Source organism: Neodiprion pinetum, chromosome 2 (genome assembly GCF_021155775.2).
Source record: "Neodiprion pinetum isolate iyNeoPine1 chromosome 2, iyNeoPine1.2, whole genome shotgun sequence".
NCBI classification, from domain to species: Eukaryota; Metazoa; Arthropoda; class Insecta; order Hymenoptera; family Diprionidae; genus Neodiprion; species Neodiprion pinetum.
The window spans coordinates 5572576-5593914 of record NC_060233.1 but is presented as its reverse complement, the minus strand read 5'-3'; the positions used below and the strand labels follow the sequence as shown (position 1 = coordinate 5593914).

General features: G+C 37.5%; 3 protein-coding genes across 6 annotated transcripts in view; 1 reads left to right on the top strand and 2 right to left on the bottom strand.

Moving 5' to 3' along the window:
* The first annotated feature begins 5 nt into the window (after window positions 1–5).
* Window positions 6–4958, top strand: LOC124211954 (pyruvate dehydrogenase phosphatase regulatory subunit, mitochondrial). 3 transcript variants are annotated; one of them, XM_046611530.2, is made up of 14 exons: window positions 13–513; window positions 599–811; window positions 959–1122; window positions 1229–1392; window positions 1795–1978; window positions 2065–2270; window positions 2380–2695; window positions 2818–2975; window positions 3054–3202; window positions 3284–3491; window positions 3593–3682; window positions 4103–4282; window positions 4366–4566; window positions 4667–4958. In XM_046611530.2, exons 1-14 carry the CDS (start codon window positions 260–262, stop codon window positions 4874–4876), a joined length of 2697 nt encoding a protein of 898 aa, XP_046467486.1. In that variant the 5' UTR covers window positions 13–259; the 3' UTR covers window positions 4877–4958. The 3 variants fall into 3 exon arrangements, with proteins under 3 accessions (XP_046467488.1, XP_046467487.1, XP_046467486.1); XM_046611532.2 differs by lacking the exons at window positions 4366–4566; window positions 4667–4958 and adding an exon at window positions 3771–3853 and having other exon boundaries at window positions 6–513; window positions 4103–4242; XM_046611531.2 differs by lacking the exon at window positions 3593–3682 and having other exon boundaries at window positions 12–513.
* On the bottom strand, window positions 2521–16938 carry Not1 (CCR4-NOT transcription complex subunit 1). Of its 2 annotated transcripts, none has more exons than XM_046611520.2 (22): window positions 16443–16938; window positions 15307–15519; window positions 14703–15137; window positions 14307–14618; window positions 13248–14191; window positions 13001–13148; window positions 11867–12868; window positions 11436–11759; window positions 11241–11354; window positions 10883–11131; window positions 10505–10792; window positions 10118–10360; window positions 9622–10038; window positions 9024–9287; window positions 8686–8903; window positions 8363–8569; window positions 7802–7928; window positions 6184–7712; window positions 3966–6037; window positions 3238–3843; window positions 2796–3135; window positions 2521–2589 (listed from the first exon to the last, which is right to left on the bottom strand). In XM_046611520.2, exons 1-19 carry the CDS (start codon window positions 16542–16544, stop codon window positions 5959–5961), a joined length of 7215 nt encoding a protein of 2404 aa, XP_046467476.1. In that variant the 5' UTR covers window positions 16545–16938; the 3' UTR covers window positions 2521–2589; window positions 2796–3135; window positions 3238–3843; window positions 3966–5958. The 2 variants fall into 2 exon arrangements, with proteins under 2 accessions (XP_046467476.1, XP_046467477.1); XM_046611521.2 differs by having other exon boundaries at window positions 14307–14603.
* Window positions 16939–20296: 3358 nt separating this feature from the next.
* LOC124211601 (uncharacterized) overlaps window positions 20297–21339 on the bottom strand; it is a 30670-nt gene continuing 29627 nt past the window's right edge. Inside the window, exons 6-7 of the mRNA XM_046610853.1 lie at window positions 20846–21103; window positions 20297–20580 (exon numbers count right to left, since the gene is read on the bottom strand). Of these exons, the coding sequence (XP_046466809.1) occupies window positions 20388–20580; window positions 20846–21103 (451 nt within the window). The 3' untranslated portion in view covers window positions 20297–20387. The remainder of the gene's footprint in view (window positions 20581–20845; window positions 21104–21339) is intronic.

The window sequence follows — 21339 nt, the reverse complement described above, 5'->3', positions numbered from 1 at the left end:
CCATGATATATATGTATTCGAATCGTTATTTTTGGTTATTTTTGACAGTTGGAAATGTTATGTAGTATTGTACATACTTAGGTAGATGCGAAGTAGAAATTTAAGGAAGATTCACACTACGTACGAAAACAATAATTTTCATTTTGTTCAAACCGTCCCCATACCTTGAAGCATAAGTATTTCATTTGAAGAAACGAATCACCTTACATTCGTCAGACAGATGAGGATGAGAAACGTAATTCGTTGAAAACGCGCAACGATGTGGTGTCAACCAAAGTTGTACCCTGGAAGATCGCATTTGCGAAAATTCTATTTGCCATGGAATACATATCGTCGAGGTATAAGTTCTACAACTTCAAGACTCGAAGACAATTCACATCCAAATGTTATATCAGTACCTCCAAAAGAAGCTCGTGTTGTTATTTGCGGAGGAGGTGTTGTGGGGGCGGCTGTTGCTTATCATCTTGCTCAGATGGGATGGGGACCCCAGACAATTATAGTTGAAGGTGGCAGGTGGAGTATTAACTTTTTCACATATGTAAATGAAATGTCTGACACACAAAAACGAATTATTGAATTTATGTTGTTTTGCATCTAGATTGGGGGGTGGTACGACGTGGCATTCTTCCGGCTTGATTGGAGCATTTAAACCGAGTCTTGCTCAATTAAAATTAGCTCAAAACAGTATTGCGTTGTACAAAGCATTGGAGAAAATTGGGAGACCTACTGGGTGGAAACAATGTGGAAGTCTTTCTCTCGCGCGCACCAAAGATCGTATGACTGTATTTCGCAGGATGAAAGCACAGTCTGTGTAAGTTCGTTGTAATGATGACACATCATTCACATGTCTTTAACTAAAACACCGAATGTGATTTTATCTGTTTTATAAAACATTTAGTAACATTTAATATGATGGTTGAAATGGGATCGATCAGATTTTAATCCTCTTCATTTTTAGCTCCTGGAATATAGAATGTGAACTGATATCTGCAGAAGATGTTACACAATTGTGTCCCATGCTAAGAGTAGATGACTTGGCTGGTGCTTTATGGATTCCTGGAGACGGTGTCGGTGATCCATATCAAACTTGTATTTCATTGATAACAGAGGCTCAAGAGAAGGGTATTTCTGTTGTTCTCCACTCTTCAATGTCTTAATGCTCTTATGAGAATAAATACTTTCTAAAACATTAAGGGAATTTCAGGAAAATAATTGAACTATTTGTTAGGTGTTAGGGTGTACGAAAACTGCAAAGTGACGCACATAGTCAACAAAGAAAACTCTATTGAGGCTGTTGAAACAACATGCGGCACTGTTGAATGCCAGTTCTTTGTTAACTGTGCTGGTTTCTGGGCACGAAGTGTTGGGAAACTAAGTGAGCCTTTTGTCAAAGTTAGTGTTACCTCACTGCACGATGTAAGATAAACTGGTAGCTAAAGGTTCCCTTCTTTCAATTTCTCTGACTCTCTCATCTGTCACTCATGCACTGTAAATTTCAATTCCATTTAATGCAGTAGAATGTATTCTGCCAATAGAAGGATATCTCTTGCTCCATAAGTTTGGCTCACAGCATGCTTCATCTAACTTTCAATAGGAAATCCTAAAGTGAAAAATTGCTCGTTGTAAAAAAACTGCAGTTAATTTTTAATTATTTAGAATTAGTAGAATATACCATTTTAATTCTGCAGATTTATGATGTGATAAAGTACATCTAGAGGGTCAGCTGGTAATTATTCACCTTAGGATGATTAACAATAGTATCATTTCATTGTAATGAAAACTCGTGATTTGTAGGTTCCTTTGCATCCAGTGGAACACTATTATCTGCATACAAAACCAATGGTAGGTTTAGATCCAATGACACCGGTTATTCGTGACTTGGATGGATACATATACTTCCGTGAAAATAACGGTCGACTACTGGCTGGTGGATTTGAACCTGTCGCCAAGCCAGCCTTTGAAAATGGAGTAATCCCTGGTAGATCATGTTTCCAAGTTTCGAAGTAAATTAAGAGATTTAGTTTCGTGCAGCTAAATAATTATTTTTGCACATCTTAAACGTAGGTAATACTAACGAGCGATATTTACCTGAAGATTGGGATCATTTCCATGTATTACTGGAACAAATGCTCCATCGAATGCCTAGTTTAGGAAATGTTGTGCTTGAAAGATTATGTAATGGCCCAGAGGCATTCTCACCAGATTGCAAGTGGATTGTAGGAGAGGCTCCTGAAATACAAAATTATTACATTGCTGCTGGAATGAAGACTGTAAGTTTAGAGCTTTAACATATATAACTAACATTTATACTGTACCGATATTTTCCACTTATATTTGATAACTATTTTATATCACAATTAAAAATTACTTTATCATCAGGTTGGCATATCAGCTGCTGGAGGAATCGGTCAGGCAACAGCTGAGCTGATAGTAAATGGTTCTACGTCGCTCGATATGTATGAACTGGACGTTTCTCGTTTTCTTGGGCTCCATAACAATCGAAAATTTTTGCGAGATCGAGTAAAAGAAGTTCCTGGTATGCATTACGCATTGCAATATCCCCAACACGAGTTTCAAACTGGCAGAAATCTGCGAATGTCGCCAATATATCCAAAATTAAGAGAAGCTGGTGCTGTATTCGGGCAAGTAATGGGATACGAAAGACCATCTTGGTTTCAACCAGCAGATGAAAATGGTAACAATTCAGGTCTTAGCATTGCAAATACGGCTTTGAGAATAAAAGTATGCATGTATGGGCTTGGTTAATGTTTAAAATTTAAGAAAGATAAACAAACCTGGTATTTGAATTCCATTTAGACATAGACCCGATTGATGGATCGCGGAAATACAAAATTGCATACACGAACACATTTGGTAAGCCGCCCTGGTTTGATTATGTTGCAAACGAGTATGCAGCTTGTCGTGAAACAGTTGGGCTGAGTGACTACTCGTCTTTTACGAAAATCGATTTATGGGTATAAATATATATTTTTTTCTCAAGTTTTACACACTTCCATTTAGTCTAAATTCTCAATCATTATTGATTCTCATAGTCGAACGGTACAGAAGTTGTGGACTTGCTTCAGTATTTGTGTTCCAATGACGTTGACGTACCAGTTGGCAGCATCATTCATACTGGAATGCAAAATCATTTGGGTGGTTATGAAAATGATTGTAGCTTAGCAAGAATTGCTGTGAATCAGTGAGTATCTATTTATAAAATTTTGACAGTCTCACCAGTATATTATGTCTACAAAAAATGTATCTTGGTAATTATATCCAGCTATATGATGATTGCCCCAACAATACAACAAACTCGCTGCAAAAACTGGATTCGACGTCATTTACCTTCTGATGGATCAGTAGCGGTATCAGATGTCACCTCAGCTTACACAGCTATTTGTATTATGGGTCCTGCCACTCGAGAATTGCTGTCTGAACTTACAGATACAGATCTAAATGCAAAGAACTTTCCCTTTTTCACTTTCAAGGTATTATACCTGAGGTTACAAAGTTTATTACTTTTAGAATTTCTAGAAGTGATAATAGACAGTGAATTAGAAACTATTGCATAACTATTGATGCTGTTTAGGAACTCGACGTCGGCTTAGCCAATGGTATAAGAGCGATGAACCTCACACACACGGGAGAGCTCGGGTATGTCCTGTATATACCAAATGAGGTACGTGTAAAATCAGCAGTAGCGTTCCGCTACTCTTACTTAAAATTTGTACAGCTAATAGCAGGACATTGATTCAATACTATCCTAGTTTGTTTGTCCAACAAAAGCGAAATGGAAATTCTCCTTTCTGATGTCCCCACGTTATCCAATAGGTCCTGAAACTAGTGAATGGTAATTAATTATTTTCCTATCAATACACTGTAGAATTTGGTTGAAGTTCGGCTTTGTTAATAAATAGCACCAATGGTAAACATGTAGCACTCGGTCACACATGCTTACTCACCATTTTTCAGCCAAACCTGTAGCTATTCTTGTTCATCATCACTATAATTATTTTCTGTGAATGATAGCTCGAAAATCATCAACATGTTCATATAATTGAACCATTTATGTAAGTAATAACTTTTCCGTGTGTCGCAGTTTGCTTTACATGTCTATACCAGGCTGATAGAAGCAGGAGAGAAATACGGGATAATGCACGCTGGTTATTATGCTACGAGGGCTCTTCGTGTTGAAAAGTTTTATGCTTTTTGGGGTCAAGATTTGGACACGTTTACTACACCATTGGAATGTGGTAGAGCCTGGCGTGTGAAATTCGATGTAAGCATAATCGAAACAAACGTTATTGCATATCCAACATGATAATAATTTGATTACAAAAATGTTTGAAACCAATTTTATAGAAAAGCGTAGACTTCATTGGTCGAGATGCTTTATTGAAACAAAGAGAAGACGGCGTCCGTCGCAAGTATGTTCAATTATTAGTTACTGATCATGACCCTGATATTGATCCCTGGTGTTGGGGTGGGGAGCCTATTTACCGAGATGGAAAATATTGTGGCATGACTACAACAACTGGATACGGTTTTACGTTCAAGAAACAAGTATGTCACTTTTCTGATGATAATGGAAAATGAATAAAATTTTCTTGAATCATAATTGAAAACCCGATTCATTGATTAATCAAACTATAATGTGTTTCAGGTTTGTCTTGGTTTTGTACAAAATTTAGACGAGAACGGAAAAACTCAAGATGTGTCAAATGAATATGTTTTATCTGGGGACTATGAAATTGATATCTCAGGTATCAAATTTCATGCAAAATGTCACCTCCACAGTCCCAATCTACCAACCAAGTTCCCAGACACAGAGAGAGACTCATATCACGCTACCCGTGATTTACAAAGCACATAACGTATTGAATTAATATTTGTTACAAGTTGTACAAATAATGTATATATTTCATGTGAATAAATTATTTAATATTTATAAATTATTTTATCCGGGGGTTTTACTTTATTGGTCTTTATATTATATAATACTTATTGTCATTTTAAAACCGTATAGTATGCTACTACAACGGCGTCTGGGAGAGTATTTGATAAAAGTGTGCTTTGGCGTTATTCAGAAAGTAATTTAATTCTATTATATTCTCATAAACAGTTACATAAATCTTCAGAACCTTCATCCGAATATAGAAATGTATGCATAAAAAATTGTGGCAATTGGATAGGTTTTAGTATACAAAACGAAAAGAATGTTTATTTCATGAGTTTGAACTTGTTTCAAAGACAAAATTATATTAAAATTGCGTGGTACCATAATTGCATACACCACTCGTCAGAGTGATTGATATACATGTACATATCTATATTTAGCAAACATTAGTCAACTGAAACCCTCATTGGCCACCAATGTACTTCTGATATAGGTATGGTACAAATTTATTTTTCACTTACATAAACATATAACTTTGCACCATTTAGTTTGAAACTTTTTCAGTTCATTGGTCGGTCCATTATGTGCTAATGAAAAAAACTCCTTATATTATATACTACTGAACACCATTATTACACATTTCAGCTATTTTCAATTGCATGATTATGCGCTGCATTGTACTATTTAATATTTATAATGCAACTGATATCAACCAAGTCTTCTTTTCATCAATTATTCAAAAGAAAGTTTTTTCTATAGCTGAATTGTTCGTTGCATCTTCACCGATGCAAGATAGAGTTTATTAAAATATTGACATTTTAATTACTTGTTACTTCACTTACACTATTTTTTAATTATTATTATTGTTGTTATTATTATTGTTATTATTACAGTCACTATAAGATTATTTTTCATTCTTCACCAAGAAAATCATTAATACGTTAAGCCCAAGTTATTATTATAGTACATCTATTCGTAGATCAACAACTTTTTACACGCGATTCTTATTTACCAATTTACTGTACACAAATCGATATTTTCAAGTATAAAACGTTTTATCACTCTGGGATCTCCGGTTCTGGAGGTGGCTGGACCTGTTTCTGTACCATACACGATCGAGCCACTGATTCGAATAATCTGTAAATAAAAAATCCCAGATTAATTGGGCAACCAATAATTTTCCGTCGAATATGTGACAAAAAAAAAAAAAAAAATAATTTCGAAAAGAAGGTCAATTTAATTTTCGTAAACATTAAATTATAATACTGGCACTAGATACTTACTTTTCGATTTCTGGTGCACAGTGGACAAACTCATGCTTCCAGAAGTTGTAGGTAGGATTTTTAATGAGTTCAATAAAGGTAATGAGAAGTCCCCAGGGATGTGGTCTGTTGACAATCAGCCTTTCAAGAAGGACTCGTGTTATTTGTTCTTGAATAGCTTCAGTGTTAGCTTCAGCGAATAGGTACAACAAGGTACAACTGAAATAATGCGTATGACTGTTGGGATATCGCAACTGATTTGCAATTGCATTTAGGAATAAGTAACGCCCTTCTGTATCGAGATCAACAGCTAGATTTTGGAATATATCCATGTGTGCGGCATGAGCAATTGTCGACATGTTGGGAGTATGTCCTTTGCTACGAATGAATGCTATAGCCTGTGTCCCGACATACAGAACAAGGGCGTTCATCAATTGAATATTGTAGCGCATTCCAGCCTCCTGTGAAACCTGCAAGTTACTGCGAAGTTCTGAAAGGAAAGTAACAGGGGCTCTGGCTTTCAAGTATGAATCCAATTCTTTCTTGAAACTAAGCGGTTGTATCATAGAGGCAAAGTTCGATAGAACTCTTGGTGCATGGGCGATTTCTTGCAGCATGTCGACTTTCAAATTCGGGGTAAAAGGATCGGGGAGGCGCATATTTCTCGGGAAAGCACTGAGAATGAGGTTTCTCATTTGAATACAATTTGGGGGTATCACATCGCAGAATCCGTAATGATAGTCGCATAAAAATTCTGGGAAGTCATGTAATAAAACCAACAGTACTCGCAGCGTCCCCTTGTATAAGAGAGTTACTGGCTTTGCTAGCTCAGCATTGCGCAGATATGGTGCAAGATACTTGAAGAGATCAATGAGCAACTGAGCGTACATGCCCCAGCATTTTTGTTGTGGAGTAATAGCGAGCATACGACCAATAAATACTCGGTGCGAAACCAGCTCCAACCAAGCGTAACAAAAGCCCGAGGCCTTTGCTGGACGTAATATGTGCAGGGTGTGGCAGAAGGCAGTCAGTACTTGGTAATTAACGGCCTCAAGCACAGGTTCGGGAGCACACAGCTCAAGGAACAGCATAACAAATATTCGATGATAAGGTAGCTGTTGAAAGTCCGTTCCGCGCATTTCATGATCTTGCAGAAGAACACCGGCGACAATGCCCAGAACCTTGTTCAGGAGGTTGATTTTAGTGTGCGTATTTGCAGTGTCCCCTGAATGCTTTACCAAAAGCGCAACAAGACGAACAAAGGCATCCAATGTATGGAAGCACTTCGCACGCACCACAGAAGGAGCAGCATTTGGTTCACCCAGTGCTCTGTAGCAGAGATCAACGCACATTTGTGTACTGAGCTTGAAGAATCGTGTAATGAGATCGTCAGTTTTTAATATTCCGTGAATATTCATCTGGTGGACAAACATTCCGAATGCTTTTGTTGGATCACGGGCGTGCGTTGGATTGTGGTGCATGGATACCCATTCACGTAACAAGTATTCGGTCTTTTCCATCAGTCCAGGAGGATCGTCGAAATCCCGAGTCTGAAAGGGATAAATTTTCGGCTTAAGTTTGCTGCAGTAGTCGCATAATTTATTATTCAAGTGTGGATGAATTTGCGAAGTTTACTTACTCTCACCTGGAGAATCCCTGAGTGAATATGAGCAGTTGGTCCAGCTGGGGCTCTGTCTGCCAGTACAGCTGGGTCATGATTAGCCCGTAATGATTCTATCAAACTCGTAAGCCTGAATATTGAAATCCTGCACAGAAAGATGTCCAATGTGAGGTTTAAGTAAATAAGGAATCAAGGAGCCTGCCTACGATCAAGCTATTACTATTTCAAGGTTTCTATCTCTACAACTCATTGTCAGCTGTATAAATACTTTAAAATCAACTGCTGTCTATGACAGAAAGGAATATAAAAATAGCAATAACCATTTACATTAGATGAAAAACCTATCCTTATTAAATTACGCTTGTTCGTGATTTATTTTTAACCATTTGCAAAATCTATATTTCTACCATGATTAATGATAATGGTAATGAAGTTTGTTATCCTGGTAAGCAGTAGTTAAACTCTCAAGCAACAACTAGCTCAGTTCACGCATTTAATATCGTTTCTTCAGATAAAAAAAAATTTGCGTCAAATAGTCTTGTAATTATAATATTATAGTTTTACTAAATGTACACTAACCCTTCAGGTGGTGCTCGATGATGTGCCATTCTAGCTAGAATTTCAATTGTATTGAATAAGTCAGATTCCGTAACATGAGTAGTTTGTCTCTCATCAATTAGATAGAGCTGCACTAGTTGCATAGCAAAAGCAGTAGCCATGGCAGCACCAGCATCCATTGCCTGAGCCAGAGCGTAATCAAATTGCGGTAGGTTCAACAAGTGAGATCTGGAAGAATTATATTGATTATTACAAAGAATCATTATTTAATGTGAAAACCGCGTTAACACTAACTTGCCTCAGCAATGATTATGTTCTGACTGTTTGAAAAAAACAGAACTCACCTTATCAAGTAATCGACAGCTTCAAAATTGTAGCGGAACTCTTCTCTGCATTCCGTTAAACATCGAGTTACATGTTTGTTTGTCCACTGCATGCCATAAGCTCGTGGATCTTGAAGGCACTTAAGGATACGAAGATGTAATTCCCTGTATCGCAGCATTATTTCTCCGTCATTAACACCAGTTGAAATGGTGGGACCATCTAGCAATCCTTCTACAGCCTAGACACATTCAAAAAAATTTATTTTACTGAATAAGAAAGTATTATATTAAGTTTGCGTCAAACTTGTACTGCAGAAATAACATAGATAACATTTTTTTGGCAGTTATGAGTTAATTACCTTTTTCAATAGCGCCATAGCAGCACCAGTGTCTCTGGATCTTCTGGTAAGGATGATAGAATCGAGAAGTGCATGTAGCGCAGCGTGTTGTGGTGGCGGAACACCTGGACCCATAGCTGCCAAAAGTAGATCTACTTCTGTGGCAAGTTTTTCTAACATGGCACCAACTTCGTCATTGTTAACAGCAGCTGCATATGCTGCGACTTGCTGAGGTGTAGCAACTGCAACTGCAGGATTTGCCGCGAATGCTGTAGCAGCAGGTTCCTTCAACATTACAATAGAAATTTTGTCCCTTAATCCTAATGGTTATTTAAATTTACCATTTTCGGCCTCTTTCTTTTTTTTTCCTGAACGATTTTCTGTATTTACTATAAATACGTAGGTAATTTAATAATCGAGTAATGGGTCTTTCACCTTTAATTTACCAAGTTGAGGTACCATGCTGGAAGGGATTCACTCGGAGTGACTTTGTAAAATAGGAGATGGAGGTTTTTACTCTTTTTCATATTTTCCTCACTACGCATCGGCATACAATTTTATCTACATACATAATATTTGATGCTGAAGGATTTATAAAACGGAATAATAATATACTCACAGTGACCGGCTTAGGCATAAAGAGAGCTTGAGTGTCACGTTCAGAAAGAGGTAGAAACCCTGGAATGTTCCTTGCGAATTCCTCATAAACAGCCATTTGTTGTGGAGTAACTCCTCCGACTTTAAGTCTTATTTGTTCAGGCATTCTCTCTGCCTGATATTTAGCTAAGGGATCACAGTACCTCCTTCCTTCTTGTCTAGCAATCTTACGTAGTTCTATCTCATTTAGTAGTCTCTTATCCATCTCAGGAATAGCTTTTTCAATCGCTGTTTTCTGTACAAATGCGCACGCAAGTTCCATGTTATCAGCAGCCACTATACTCGCCGCTTGTTCAGCTAGCTCCTTTTGTTGTGGAGTAGTTCCCATCAGTGCAGCTACAAATGATTGCTTCAGGTTTGTGCTGATTGAAGTGAGTACCTGGATTGACGAGTTGATAATTAGTACATCACCCTAATCAATGAGATATCTAATTTCCGTATGACTTAGTAATTCATACCTGTTCTCGGCACGTTATCATGGCCATTCCGGCAGTGAGATTGCGCACCATATGACGGGCAGCAGTACGCATCCTGATCTCTTCGGGGTCGAGTGCAAAATCTTTTCTGACAATTTGTTCACTTGTTGTCAATGCTATTTTTATTGATCTATCTACGACAGGGTGAATCCACTCTTGAATAGCTCGTTCAACAGCGGAACGCACAAATTGTTTGAGTTGTGGGTGTGCTTGGAAAAGTGGCAGCTAATAATAAGACACAAACATTTTATGAGAAAAAATATTTTTGCTAATTGCATCTGGTCTGAGTCACCGTGCTATCATGACTTTTTAGTTCATTTAGACTTCTGATTTTATTTACATCACGGTATATTTGAAAGCGTAATTCACCTGGTTGTTGATAGTGATGTGCTGTGAAGCAATACCAGTCACTGATATATCCATGTAATTGAACCGTGGTTCGGGTGGACTAGTCGGCAATGAAGGTGTTGTATTTACAGGAGGTGCCTGTTGTGGGACTACAGTTCCAGTTGTTGTTGGTCTGACAAGTTCCTCAGCAGGAGGCTGTGGTGGGAGCGGATTTGCAGCGACTTCTGGTTTCTTATTCGGGTGTGATAATTGGTATTCCAAGTTTCTCAGTTTTTCGGGATCTTTCAAATAGATGGCTGGCTTCAATTCCTAAAATAGAGTAAATTTTGTACATTGAAATGAGGTTGATTCTATCTATTTCTCAATTTCTATAACAGTAATAAACGAAGGAAAACTCACGGATACGTCGATACTCAGATTCTTGCAGAGCACCTCAATTTCAAATTTCAGATTCAGTTTTAGATCAGGTTCCTGATGTAACTCAGCCAAAACATTCATTATTGCCATAGTCCAGGGATTGGGAGGACGAAAGACACGGCTTTTTGCACAGCTTTCCAATACTTTAGCTACGAATGGCACAACATACAAGAGTTCTTGTTGACCTTTGTGATACGCCTCGACAAGTAAGCTTTTCAAATCTATATCAATCTGTAAATAAAATAGAAATAATTTTTCTAAGTAACATTCCTCCAAGATAATCTGGAATTTACAGATATGCTACACAAATATTTAAGAAAATAGGTAAGGTTGTGGTTACATGGAAAATTGGATTGTTTCTTCCTAATGTCAGCATTCCCAGCCAATGACCCAAGTTCTTCAATAGAGAGCGGTCAGAAAAGTTTGCTATTCCTTTGTCGCTTCGTAGCAGTACCTGAAAGTATACAAAAATTAAATGTAGGTACATTTATCCATCAATTTGTTTATGAATTCAATAAAGAAATGTAGAACCCACCTTGATGTTTCGGAAAGTTTCTCTGGTGACCATTTTATTCACATCGGGTACTTTAAGACAGTCAAGAAAGTTGGAATAAAGGGCATGGAAATTCAATTCAATGCTAGCACGTTTCATAACTAAATACTGAGCCATCCATGGCCAGTACTCTTCGGTAACTATCTCTCGAATTTCATCACATTTCTGTTGCAGATTAAGCTGACTCAAATTATTGAATATAAATGCAGTTTTATCTTGCAAACTTTCCGGTGGTGCTGTAATCTTCTCCTCCTTATCCGTGGCAACAAGCAATGTGTCTATGTTGGTCGCATTTGCAATTGATGGCTAAAACAAGCAAACAAAATACCATAATGAATGTATACAACCAGTAGATGGTTAAATTTGCTCATTGTTCAAGTTCTCACATAATGATTTAATGTCTCAAGTCTTACCCTGGCAGAGAGCGACGTAGTGGGAGTTGTAGATGGTTTGGCTTGGGTAGTAGTTGTTGTAACAGTCGTTGTAGTGATAGTTTTGTAAGGAATAGTAGCTGGTGCTAGCATGGCAGCTATTGACTTTGGAAGTACTTGACCCTGAGGTCTGGTGGGAGGTTCTTGTCCCTGGAGGCCATATTCGACATACTCGATAAGATGTGGTGGGAATTCACTGAAGTGTTGGATAGCCCTGACATGTTCGCAATACTTCTGATATTCCTTTAACCGACTTTTGAAGCGGTCCAATGCAGCGATTCCAAAATAATACATTTTACTAGCCTCCGGTTTTCTCAAAGCGTCAAGAACACAGCGTAACGCCAATCCCAAGGCGACATAAGTGTTAACAAGCCCTCTCTCAATAATACCTCCAAACAATTGAGCTGTTATATGCAATTCCTTATCAGGATATTGCGGAAAGAAACGGTACTCTTCAAACAAATTGCGCAACATGCAGTTGAACACATCACGCTCTCTTTTGCTACCGGAATCTTGAAATTTTTTCAACATTTCAAGTACTTCGTCAATCGACAATGTGGGATGTGGAGGGTGATTGTATATGCGTTGAAAATAGCTGTTCGCTTCGTCTTCAATTTCTTTAGATACATTCTGCGACATATCAGGAAACAAATTCGAAGTCTCTGGCAATCTAGCTTTTTCAATACCACTTGGTGGACCAAGACGGCTTAATCCTGCTATCGTTGTACCACCCGGTACAACTGATGGTCCTTGCGTTCCAACGGGCCCTGCGTGAAGCTGGGCGGAAAGCGGCATCAAAGGGAATGGGCTCGGTGATGGACCCATTAAGCGTGAGGGTGAACCAGGTGCAGAAACCAAAGGACCAAGGGCCCCAGGAAGATTAAAAGCAGAACTGCTAGGAGGTCCCAAACTAGAGCTCAAGCCCATAGAAGCTAAACTTGAGCTGAGATTTCCCAATGGATCAACTTGCGATGACGAAAAGAGCTGTAATAACGTTTGATCATGATTTTATAAAGTCTTTGGCTTACTTATAAGAGAATTATTATACGTTCAATTATAATTTACTGTGACACAAAACTTTAATTAGTCCAAAATAGCACAAACTCTGGGGCTTACCTGTCCTCCTAAAGTAGCAGGATTGAACGGTTCAAGCGCTCTGTGTCTAATGACAGGAGGTGGTCTGCTTAGGCTTGCTTTACTAAGCATTAGATTGCAGTTCTGAACCATTGTCAAAATCACATCGGAACAGTCTTGAGCCACATTTCTGCAATCGAAAGTGATAGGAATATTACAGCGATACTCTGAATTTTGTTTCATAAAGTTTTGGAATTGGTAAAAAGTATGAATAATCAAAATGGCATACACAGCGCAGACTTGCAGGCAAGCAAGAATGGTATTGAGTGTTTCCTGAGGAAGTTGAGTAGCCTTCGGAGTTGAAGGGTCTTCTTTCATAGTGGGCCCCATAACGTGCGGACATCTTCGTTGTAGGAATTTTACGCAAGCAGCAATAAACAATTCTCCGTGATCTCTAATCTTATCTGTAAGCCACTTTTCCAGTTTCAAATATTCTCTTCGTGAGGCTAGACAGGCCAGATCGATAACAAAAGGAAAAGATTGGGCGTTCAGAAGCATCGAAAGAGCCTTCAAATCCTGAGCCACATCTAGGATTCGCGATAGCCTTGTTTGATCATATTCCCCACGCAAATACCACTCGGCCATGGCATGCATTATTATCGGCTTGATTGGAACACTGTTGGCGTGCCAAGCATGGTGTAAAACAACAGCGGAATTCGGATGATTGCCAAGGAAAATCGGCATCAAAGTGCTGAGCAATTCCTGCCGAAGTATCGTGAGTGGGGGATTGATCTGAAGTAGGGCCAGGACGAGAACGTCCGGACAATGTTGAATAGGCCATTTGAATATTTCCTGAACTGCGCCGTATAAACCTCGTTCAGCCATGTGAAGCAGAAGTTCGACTACATTCAGTGATCGCCAGGTTCCGGCTTCCTTGCTGTCGCCTTCTGGTGCAGCTTTGAGAACATCAACTGTTACCGAATGGTACGGGTAATCAGCAAAACAAAATATGTCTGGATTTTTCAGAACTTGCTGTACCAATGAGAATTGACCTTCTACATTATCCCAATGTCGGTAAAATAACTCAACAGGGAACATATCCAGAGGATATCCTAGATGCTGAAGACCTAGACGCAGGCCTGTTATTAGCAGGTTTAAGCCTTGTCTGTCCTTGATTATAAAATCAGTGTGGTCAAGTTTAACTATGATCTCATTCCATGATAAAGTAGATTGCTGCAACATAAGGAAATGGATACTATTATTATTATACTATGACAATGAAAAAATATAATAATTTTAATTAAAGTAAACTTCATCTGTACAGAATATTATAGGAATAATTACTTACAAGATCTTTCAGAGTCTGAATGAACACTTCGACGTTCCATGTAGTAGGTGTACTGCCGTCAGAAGATTTCTCTTTACTGGAATCTTGATTGCCACCGGAACCTCCCCAGAATGACTGTAAACCACCAGCATCATCAAGACCGGAACATGTACGAGCCATGAGGGATAACACCCGAGCAGCTGCGGTTGGTGTAATTTCTCGGGCCCCCAGTCCAGCAAGGGCGGAGCGGCATTCGTCAACGCTACTGGTGAACCCATATCCGAGTTCCATAATCATCTCGACCAAAGCATTTCCATCCTGAAAGGGAAATCCCTATAAGTACATTTTTACTGTTTCTTAGTAAAGTTTCTTTGCACAAATAACGTATAGCTGAATGTATGTAAATGGAAAATTTACCATTGGATTGGAAGCCATGTTTAATTCAATTGCTGCTTGCGGAATTTCCCCGTCGCCTGGATACAAGAGTGGTGCTAGCACCACCGGTACCAGCTCACGGGGAAAATCACGCCTTAAATTCTTGAGAAATTTTTCCTTTGCTTCGATAGGCAGGCCAAACTGGTTGGGTTCGTGAAATGCCTGCGACAGTATGAGATGTAGAACCTCAGGTGACGAATCGTGAAGACCTCCTTCGTGGTGTTTATTGCTTATTTCCGAGTTTATGTAATTCTTTATCAATTCAGGTAGCTGTTTTTTAATGTGTTCCAATGCTAACGTCTGGATATCTGGATTTTCAGAATGCAACAACGCTATTGCGAAGGCAACTTCTTGTACAGATGTCAATTTCAGAACCTTGCGAAGATTGAGAAAAAATTTTGATGATGGATTTAAGCTCTGAAATAAAAAATGAATAACTGAATGTTTGTAGCTCATCTTTAATTATAGAGAATTACTTTAATTACAGCAAATTTCCAGATGTAACAAGTTAAAAATTATCCTGTGTTATATTTCTTTACAACAAGTTAAATATGATTCTGTTATATTTCTTTACATTTAAACTTACTTTTTGTTGATGTAAGGGGCGATCAATGGCGTAACAGAGGTTTGATATGAAGGACGGCTTGCTGAGAAGATTAATGCACTCTTGGGTGAGCAACTGAGCTTGATAATAATCTTTTGCGTTGGGCTCTGGCTGCTCTCCCGTTGAAAAGTTGACATGTGAGAACAAACAGCGCAGCAAGTGTCTGTCCGCCTCCAGACCCTTCCACTGCACCAACTGTTCAAAACATAGAGAATAATTCTCAGACATCGATGATGTAGAACTCGATTGGGTTTTGAATAGTGCAATATGAAAATAAGATTCGCTACTCGTATAAATTGTAAATAATGAAAACAGGATGTGAGTCGTCTGCTTTCTTAAAAAAAGTAAATAAACTTAAAGACATAGTAAAGATAAAAAGTTTAATAGATAATTTGTATCATATATTCGATTCATAATTTTTATCAAAATATTAAAATAAGAATCACAACGTCGCTGGTATCTGTAGGCATTAAATTTCAAATGTCGTTCTTTTTTAGGAAAATATGTTTTTTTTTCAACCAATTATCGGGGATGGTGAATCATTTCCTTTTTTTCAGTGTCGCTAGGAGGGATAAAAATTGAAACTTAACCTAACTGTGTTAAGGTAGTTCAAATTCTCCATTTATAGTTTATCTCTCATTTTTTTTCGCCGGTATCTGACCTCGCACGGCTTTACTTAGCATATACAAGTACAAACACCGACAACTATTCCCAAGGCAATGAGTGAGCCATGAGCTTGTTTGTTGCTACCTCAGGTACGTGACGTTTACCAGATGAATAGCAAGCTCTGAAGTTGTTACCGCCAAATTTACAGTTAGCAATATTTTCATCATTTCACGCATATATGTCGAATTTATCCTGCGAAATGCGATATATGGTAACAGGAGACTCTACGCATTATGCAGACTTTTGCGAGGTGTTGGGTTCGAGAATTCGTTGAAAAGGGGTCAAAGAGACGCGGAGGAGTGAAAAATGCTTAGCAAGCATATTGCGTTGATTCGGATGAGGTACAACGTCACGACTCGACGACGAGCATACGGGCGTTGGAAAAGGAGCGGTGAAGAGAGGAGGGGTAAAAACTGAATATAAACGGTATAATAAGAGATAGTTTTACTCACAACTGATATTTCCTGAGCGCTTTCTCGAAAATTTTTCTTGTTCAAATTTGCAACCAAATAACTGATTTGTGACAAAGTAAAAGACAACGAGTCCAGGTTCATAGTTCCATGAATACGACCTCGAAAGCTTCAAACACGTTTGAAGCTTTCTTCGGTATCCACGAATTGCTTCCCCGGATTTTCTCCTTGTTAAAAGCATGAAAACTACATTTGTACAGTCCTACGACCAACATCGGGATTATTATTTTTAAACACAATTTCAGATCAACGTCATGGCGAAAGGAACACAAAAAGAAAACGCGAAAAACGGTGATACCACCACGAAATCGCACCACACAATCCACTCTACTTCTCCCTCGTTCCGCTTTTTTTTTTTAATATCCTTTCTTTCTTATTTAGCGTTTCTCCTTTTCTTTTTCTTTTTTCACACAATCTGTCTCTTCTTCTCGCTCCCAGGCAGAGAGATAGCTGGCTGGCTAGTTCGTCAGCGATTTCTCATTTACTGTTGGTGCCTCGGTGGCGCTGATATCCGCCGTGACTTTAGCTCATTTGCCAAACGGATGCTTCCTTTTCTAGTACAATCTTGGCCGCCAGGTGGCTCTTGATTACCTAGCGCAAAATTTTCATTGCCGTCGCGACATTCGTTTGTCATTGATTTGAATTTGGAACCGGAAGAAAAATCCACCAGCGTTCCAATGAGATGAAGATTGAAATAAAGTTATTGGTAGTAAAATTCATGAAATACTTCATTTTTTCCAAATTGATTTCGATTTTTATTTATTTTCACAATAATCGTGTGGAATGCAACAGGTTTTTATCTTCAGATTCGCATTGAATTTGTATACGTAAACACGAAAAAAAAAGTTTTTATACGTAGATAACAATACTATTAGTTTGGAACAATGACATTAAGTATAATCCGCAAGATCCACATGATTTTTTATGTTTCATACATATTCACAATACTATAACGTTATTTTATTTTTGTTTGTTTATTTCTTCGTAAATTCATTGTAACGATACAATGGGTATATCTAGTGATAACAACAAAAATAAAAATAAACTGATTCAAGTCTATCCTCTGGATCTCCCTCGTTCTAGCAGAGGGAGGCAAGAGGTCCGCTCCGCTACAATCTCACGTGTGAATTTATATGCAAATACAAAAACAAATTATTATCATGTAGGATCAAAATTATGTACGCTAAAAGTTTTCATGGAAATAAAAACAATAATGGTTAAATGATAGTCGTTCGTAATTCGTATGATAATAATAATAAAACTACGAAATTTTTTTCTTTAATGCAATAAATATAGAGATGAACGATTGGTTCAAAAATCATAATAGTAATAGAATCGCAGGAATTTTTTCTGCTTATTTTAATATTTATAAATGCTGCCTCGCCAGAAAAATTTTTTTCAATAAAATGCCCGAAGCCTTCAAACATTTGATAGAGAAAGGTCACTTTAAAACAATGTAAATATATTTAATATGAAAAAAAAGGCAACAGATATTTATCAACGTATCGTATATTCTGCCAATTATATGATCACGCCAAATCACATCGAATGTCTCTACTGTTGTTGCGTATCAATTCAAGTTTGGCATTTGCAAAATCTTTAACGCTGGTATTGTAGCACAGCTGTAAATTGACTGCATGTGATGTAAAATATTGACGTCTGCATATTTTCGTTCCAAAATTCATCATATTCAATCAGAACTACGGCAGAGTATAAGTTCTAGTGGTAATGACAATTTATTAACAGTATCTATCCTGCGACTATACCTGTATACGTATTTTTACGCGTTACGTAATGCCGATTTCGCGTCAGCATTTGGTAGCTCAATGAAAAAAAACAAAATCTGCATTGCGTAGCACGTTTTTATCCAATTATATTTCTATTATATTAATCTACGAATTTTCTTTGCTGTAATAATGCAGCTTGACAATTATTCTATCATTATAAACATCAAACAACTGGCAAGAATTACACCAGAATTATCGAGCTCGACATATTGCCTTGTAGAAGGTTTTGTATATGTCTCTGCGTTTACATATTTTCAAATTCGGTTCTCCTTTTGGTAATATGATCGTTCGGTTAGTCAAGTATTACGTTCCTTCGTCTATAATAAATAACTCTAATCCAATGGTTTTAACAATTCAATAAATTTTTATTGAATTTTTCTTCTTCTTAAACCTAATATTTTTGTTTCATAAGTTACGCGCTTTGAAACGAATTTTGTATATCTGTAATCTACAAGGCGTCTATCTCAACTTTATAAACGAAGGTATGTGATAAAACCTGTGGTATAATTTTATCGCTGAATACGATTTATTCTGTAGTTAATTAACCAAAGATGTTTAATTTAAACATAACAGGAAATAAAATAAAAGAAGAATAATACGTTGGCAAATGTAAATAGAAATCTTAGTGTGAAATAAAACTATTTGTTTCGCTTGATTCGATCTACCTTGTCAACTTTGAATGTTAATATTCAAAATGCGTTCAATTTCCAGTTTTTCTTCTGCAAAAAGTGTATGGATAACGATTTGGAAATATTAGAATAAATTTAATTATTATCCGCTAAGTAAAATATTTCAGGTTTGTAGGAAATTATATTGAATTTAAATGAAAACTTATTATAGGCATTCGAGTGCAGGAAGGGCTGAAATACATAAAGTCGAGACGTGTAACTTACATTGAAATTGGTCGCGTTGAGTATTGTCGAATATAAAATAAACAAATGGTCAATTATCCGTAATATAAGTAACACCTCGAAAAAAAATTCCTCGCGCAACCATAAAATTGCTTCTGGTATGTTGAAGATAAATATTACGCGTAGTTGTATACTTTCTTCATGTAAAGTTATCAATTCACATAGCGCTTAAATATATAGCATTACAGGAAATTATTTTGATATCATAAGTTAAAAAAACAATTTTTTTTTCCTTTTGATAAATATAATTGGAATAGGAACCACACCCTGCGCGCAACTTACGAATTAATTGTGTTGGCATATGCTAATAATTCCATTGGCAATTGGTTTATGTATATACCTAAAAATTAGGAGAAGAGTGATGTATGAAATGATCAATTGTTGTTCCTTAATGACAAATAAATGGCAAGATGATTTGCAAAAGTAATAAGAACAAAAAATGTAAGTACAATATTTGGGCACAATTCAGAATATATCGTGGTATTCTTGCAACCCTTACTGGTTATTGCTTCAAATTTATTCATCTACTTAATCTAAATGTAATTTATTTATGAAATTTTGTACGTCAACCGGAGACTGTTGCGCCATAGCCGTTGATTCTTATAAAATCACCACGATCCCATATGCAGCCAGATTTGCAGTAAATCATAAAATATCAGAACTTCTCGGTAGTTTTGAAGATGTACAGGCGTTTCATATGAGTATCGTTAATGTGATGATAGAAAAGTGATCCGGCTGACGAGGGAAGCTTCTGGTTTGAAATGTTTCCAGTTTATAAATTTAATTCAATGACAACAACCCTGAACCGAAATTCGTTTCTCTTTTTTCACCGCATATATTTTACATATTTTAACGTTTACCTAAAAATTCATAGTTTATAATTATATAATTCATGTTCTTGGAAAAATGATTATAATCAAATTTTTTTTTAATATCGCAATAGAATTCAATTTTGCCTAATACACTTTTAATAGCATCCAACACTCTAACTCCTACTTGGATTCGGGCCCGAGCAAAACATTTCATTCTCAAATCTTAACAAAGTTTATATTGCCAAATACCTACATGTAGTAATTGTACCACGTAACATTTTAACTCTTGCAACAAATAACGGCACTATAATAAATGCATCGTCATAAAATTTGCACAGGCCTTTTATAACATATCATACCTACAACGTATGTGTACATAGGAGAATTTATTTATTATATAAAGGTCACTTGGGAGGATTAATCGGCAGTAGGTTTGGCCTTCGACTTGCGCCCTAGTAGTTTGCGAAAAGAGGATGTCCATCGAGAACGATTGAACCCTCCACCATTCCTTGGACCTTCGGGTTCGTTGCTCGAAGATTCACTGATCTTTCGGCTATTGTTGCCACCTTCGTAAGAGCGCGACCTACGATCACCCATTTCCGACGAAAATCTGTAGAATAGAACGACATTTGTTATTAAGATGTTGAAGGATTTCCCATCGAGGCATTTCTTCTTAACTTGCACCTTAACTAGAACAAATACATAAGAACAGTTAAAATACTCTACGTTGTTCCAAAATGCTAATCGATAATCGAGAATTGATCTTTGCACTCCGCTAAATAATTCTATTGCACCAATTAATAGCTCAGCCCGCTATTCAATTACAGTTTTAGAACAATAGAGTGATCAATGCATAAAACGACGCTGACAATTACCCAGAGTCGGAGGAGAATGCCCTGGCAGTTTGCGGCGCGTTTGAATTAGTCGAGGATAGCGAAACGTCAGCAACTGGAGTATTGGGGTAAACTTCATCCTCGGAAATGCTGCTTGAATCGTCAATGAAACTGATTCCTCGGTCCATCGGCGAGCTGGTTCTCAACGGAGGAAGCGCGGCGTTGGTTACAGTTGCACTGGGCCGTAACCACGTGCGTAAATCCTGTAGAGGGGCTTGAAGGCACCTGAAGAGTTTCCCACTGTGACAAAAAAAAAAATCGAACACATATACTATACTGAAATAACCAAGCATGACTGCTCGGTTCTTTGACCACAGACGTCTCTACGGCACTTAAACTGAATTTGTATCATCAAATTAGGGCCTGCAATCAGGCTGAAAGTTCATCAACCTCTGCTACGCTTATAACTTGCCTGTGTTAACTGTCCCTGCTAACAAGCAATTAGCAATCTACAGAGCTGTAAGTCCTTTTAGGTA

Coding starts and splice junctions, on each gene's coding strand:
- LOC124211954 (XM_046611530.2), top strand. CDS start 260: ATGTGGTGTCAACCAAAGTTGTACCCTGGAAGATCGCATTTGCGAAAA. Junction 514..598: donor ATTATAGTTGAAGGTGGCAG/GTGGAGTATTAA, acceptor TTTTGCATCTAG/ATTGGGGGGTGGTACGACGT. Junction 1,979..2,064: donor TGAAAATGGAGTAATCCCTG/GTAGATCATGTT, acceptor TCTTAAACGTAG/GTAATACTAACGAGCGATAT.
- Not1 (XM_046611520.2), bottom strand. CDS start 16,544: ATGAACCTGGACTCGTTGTCTTTTACTTTGTCACAAATCAGTTATTTG. Junction 10,361..10,504: donor ACATCACTATCAACAACCAG/GTGAATTACGCT, acceptor TCTTATTATTAG/CTGCCACTTTTCCAAGCACA. Junction 10,039..10,117: donor TGATAACGTGCCGAGAACAG/GTATGAATTACT, acceptor TCGTCAATCCAG/GTACTCACTTCAATCAGCAC.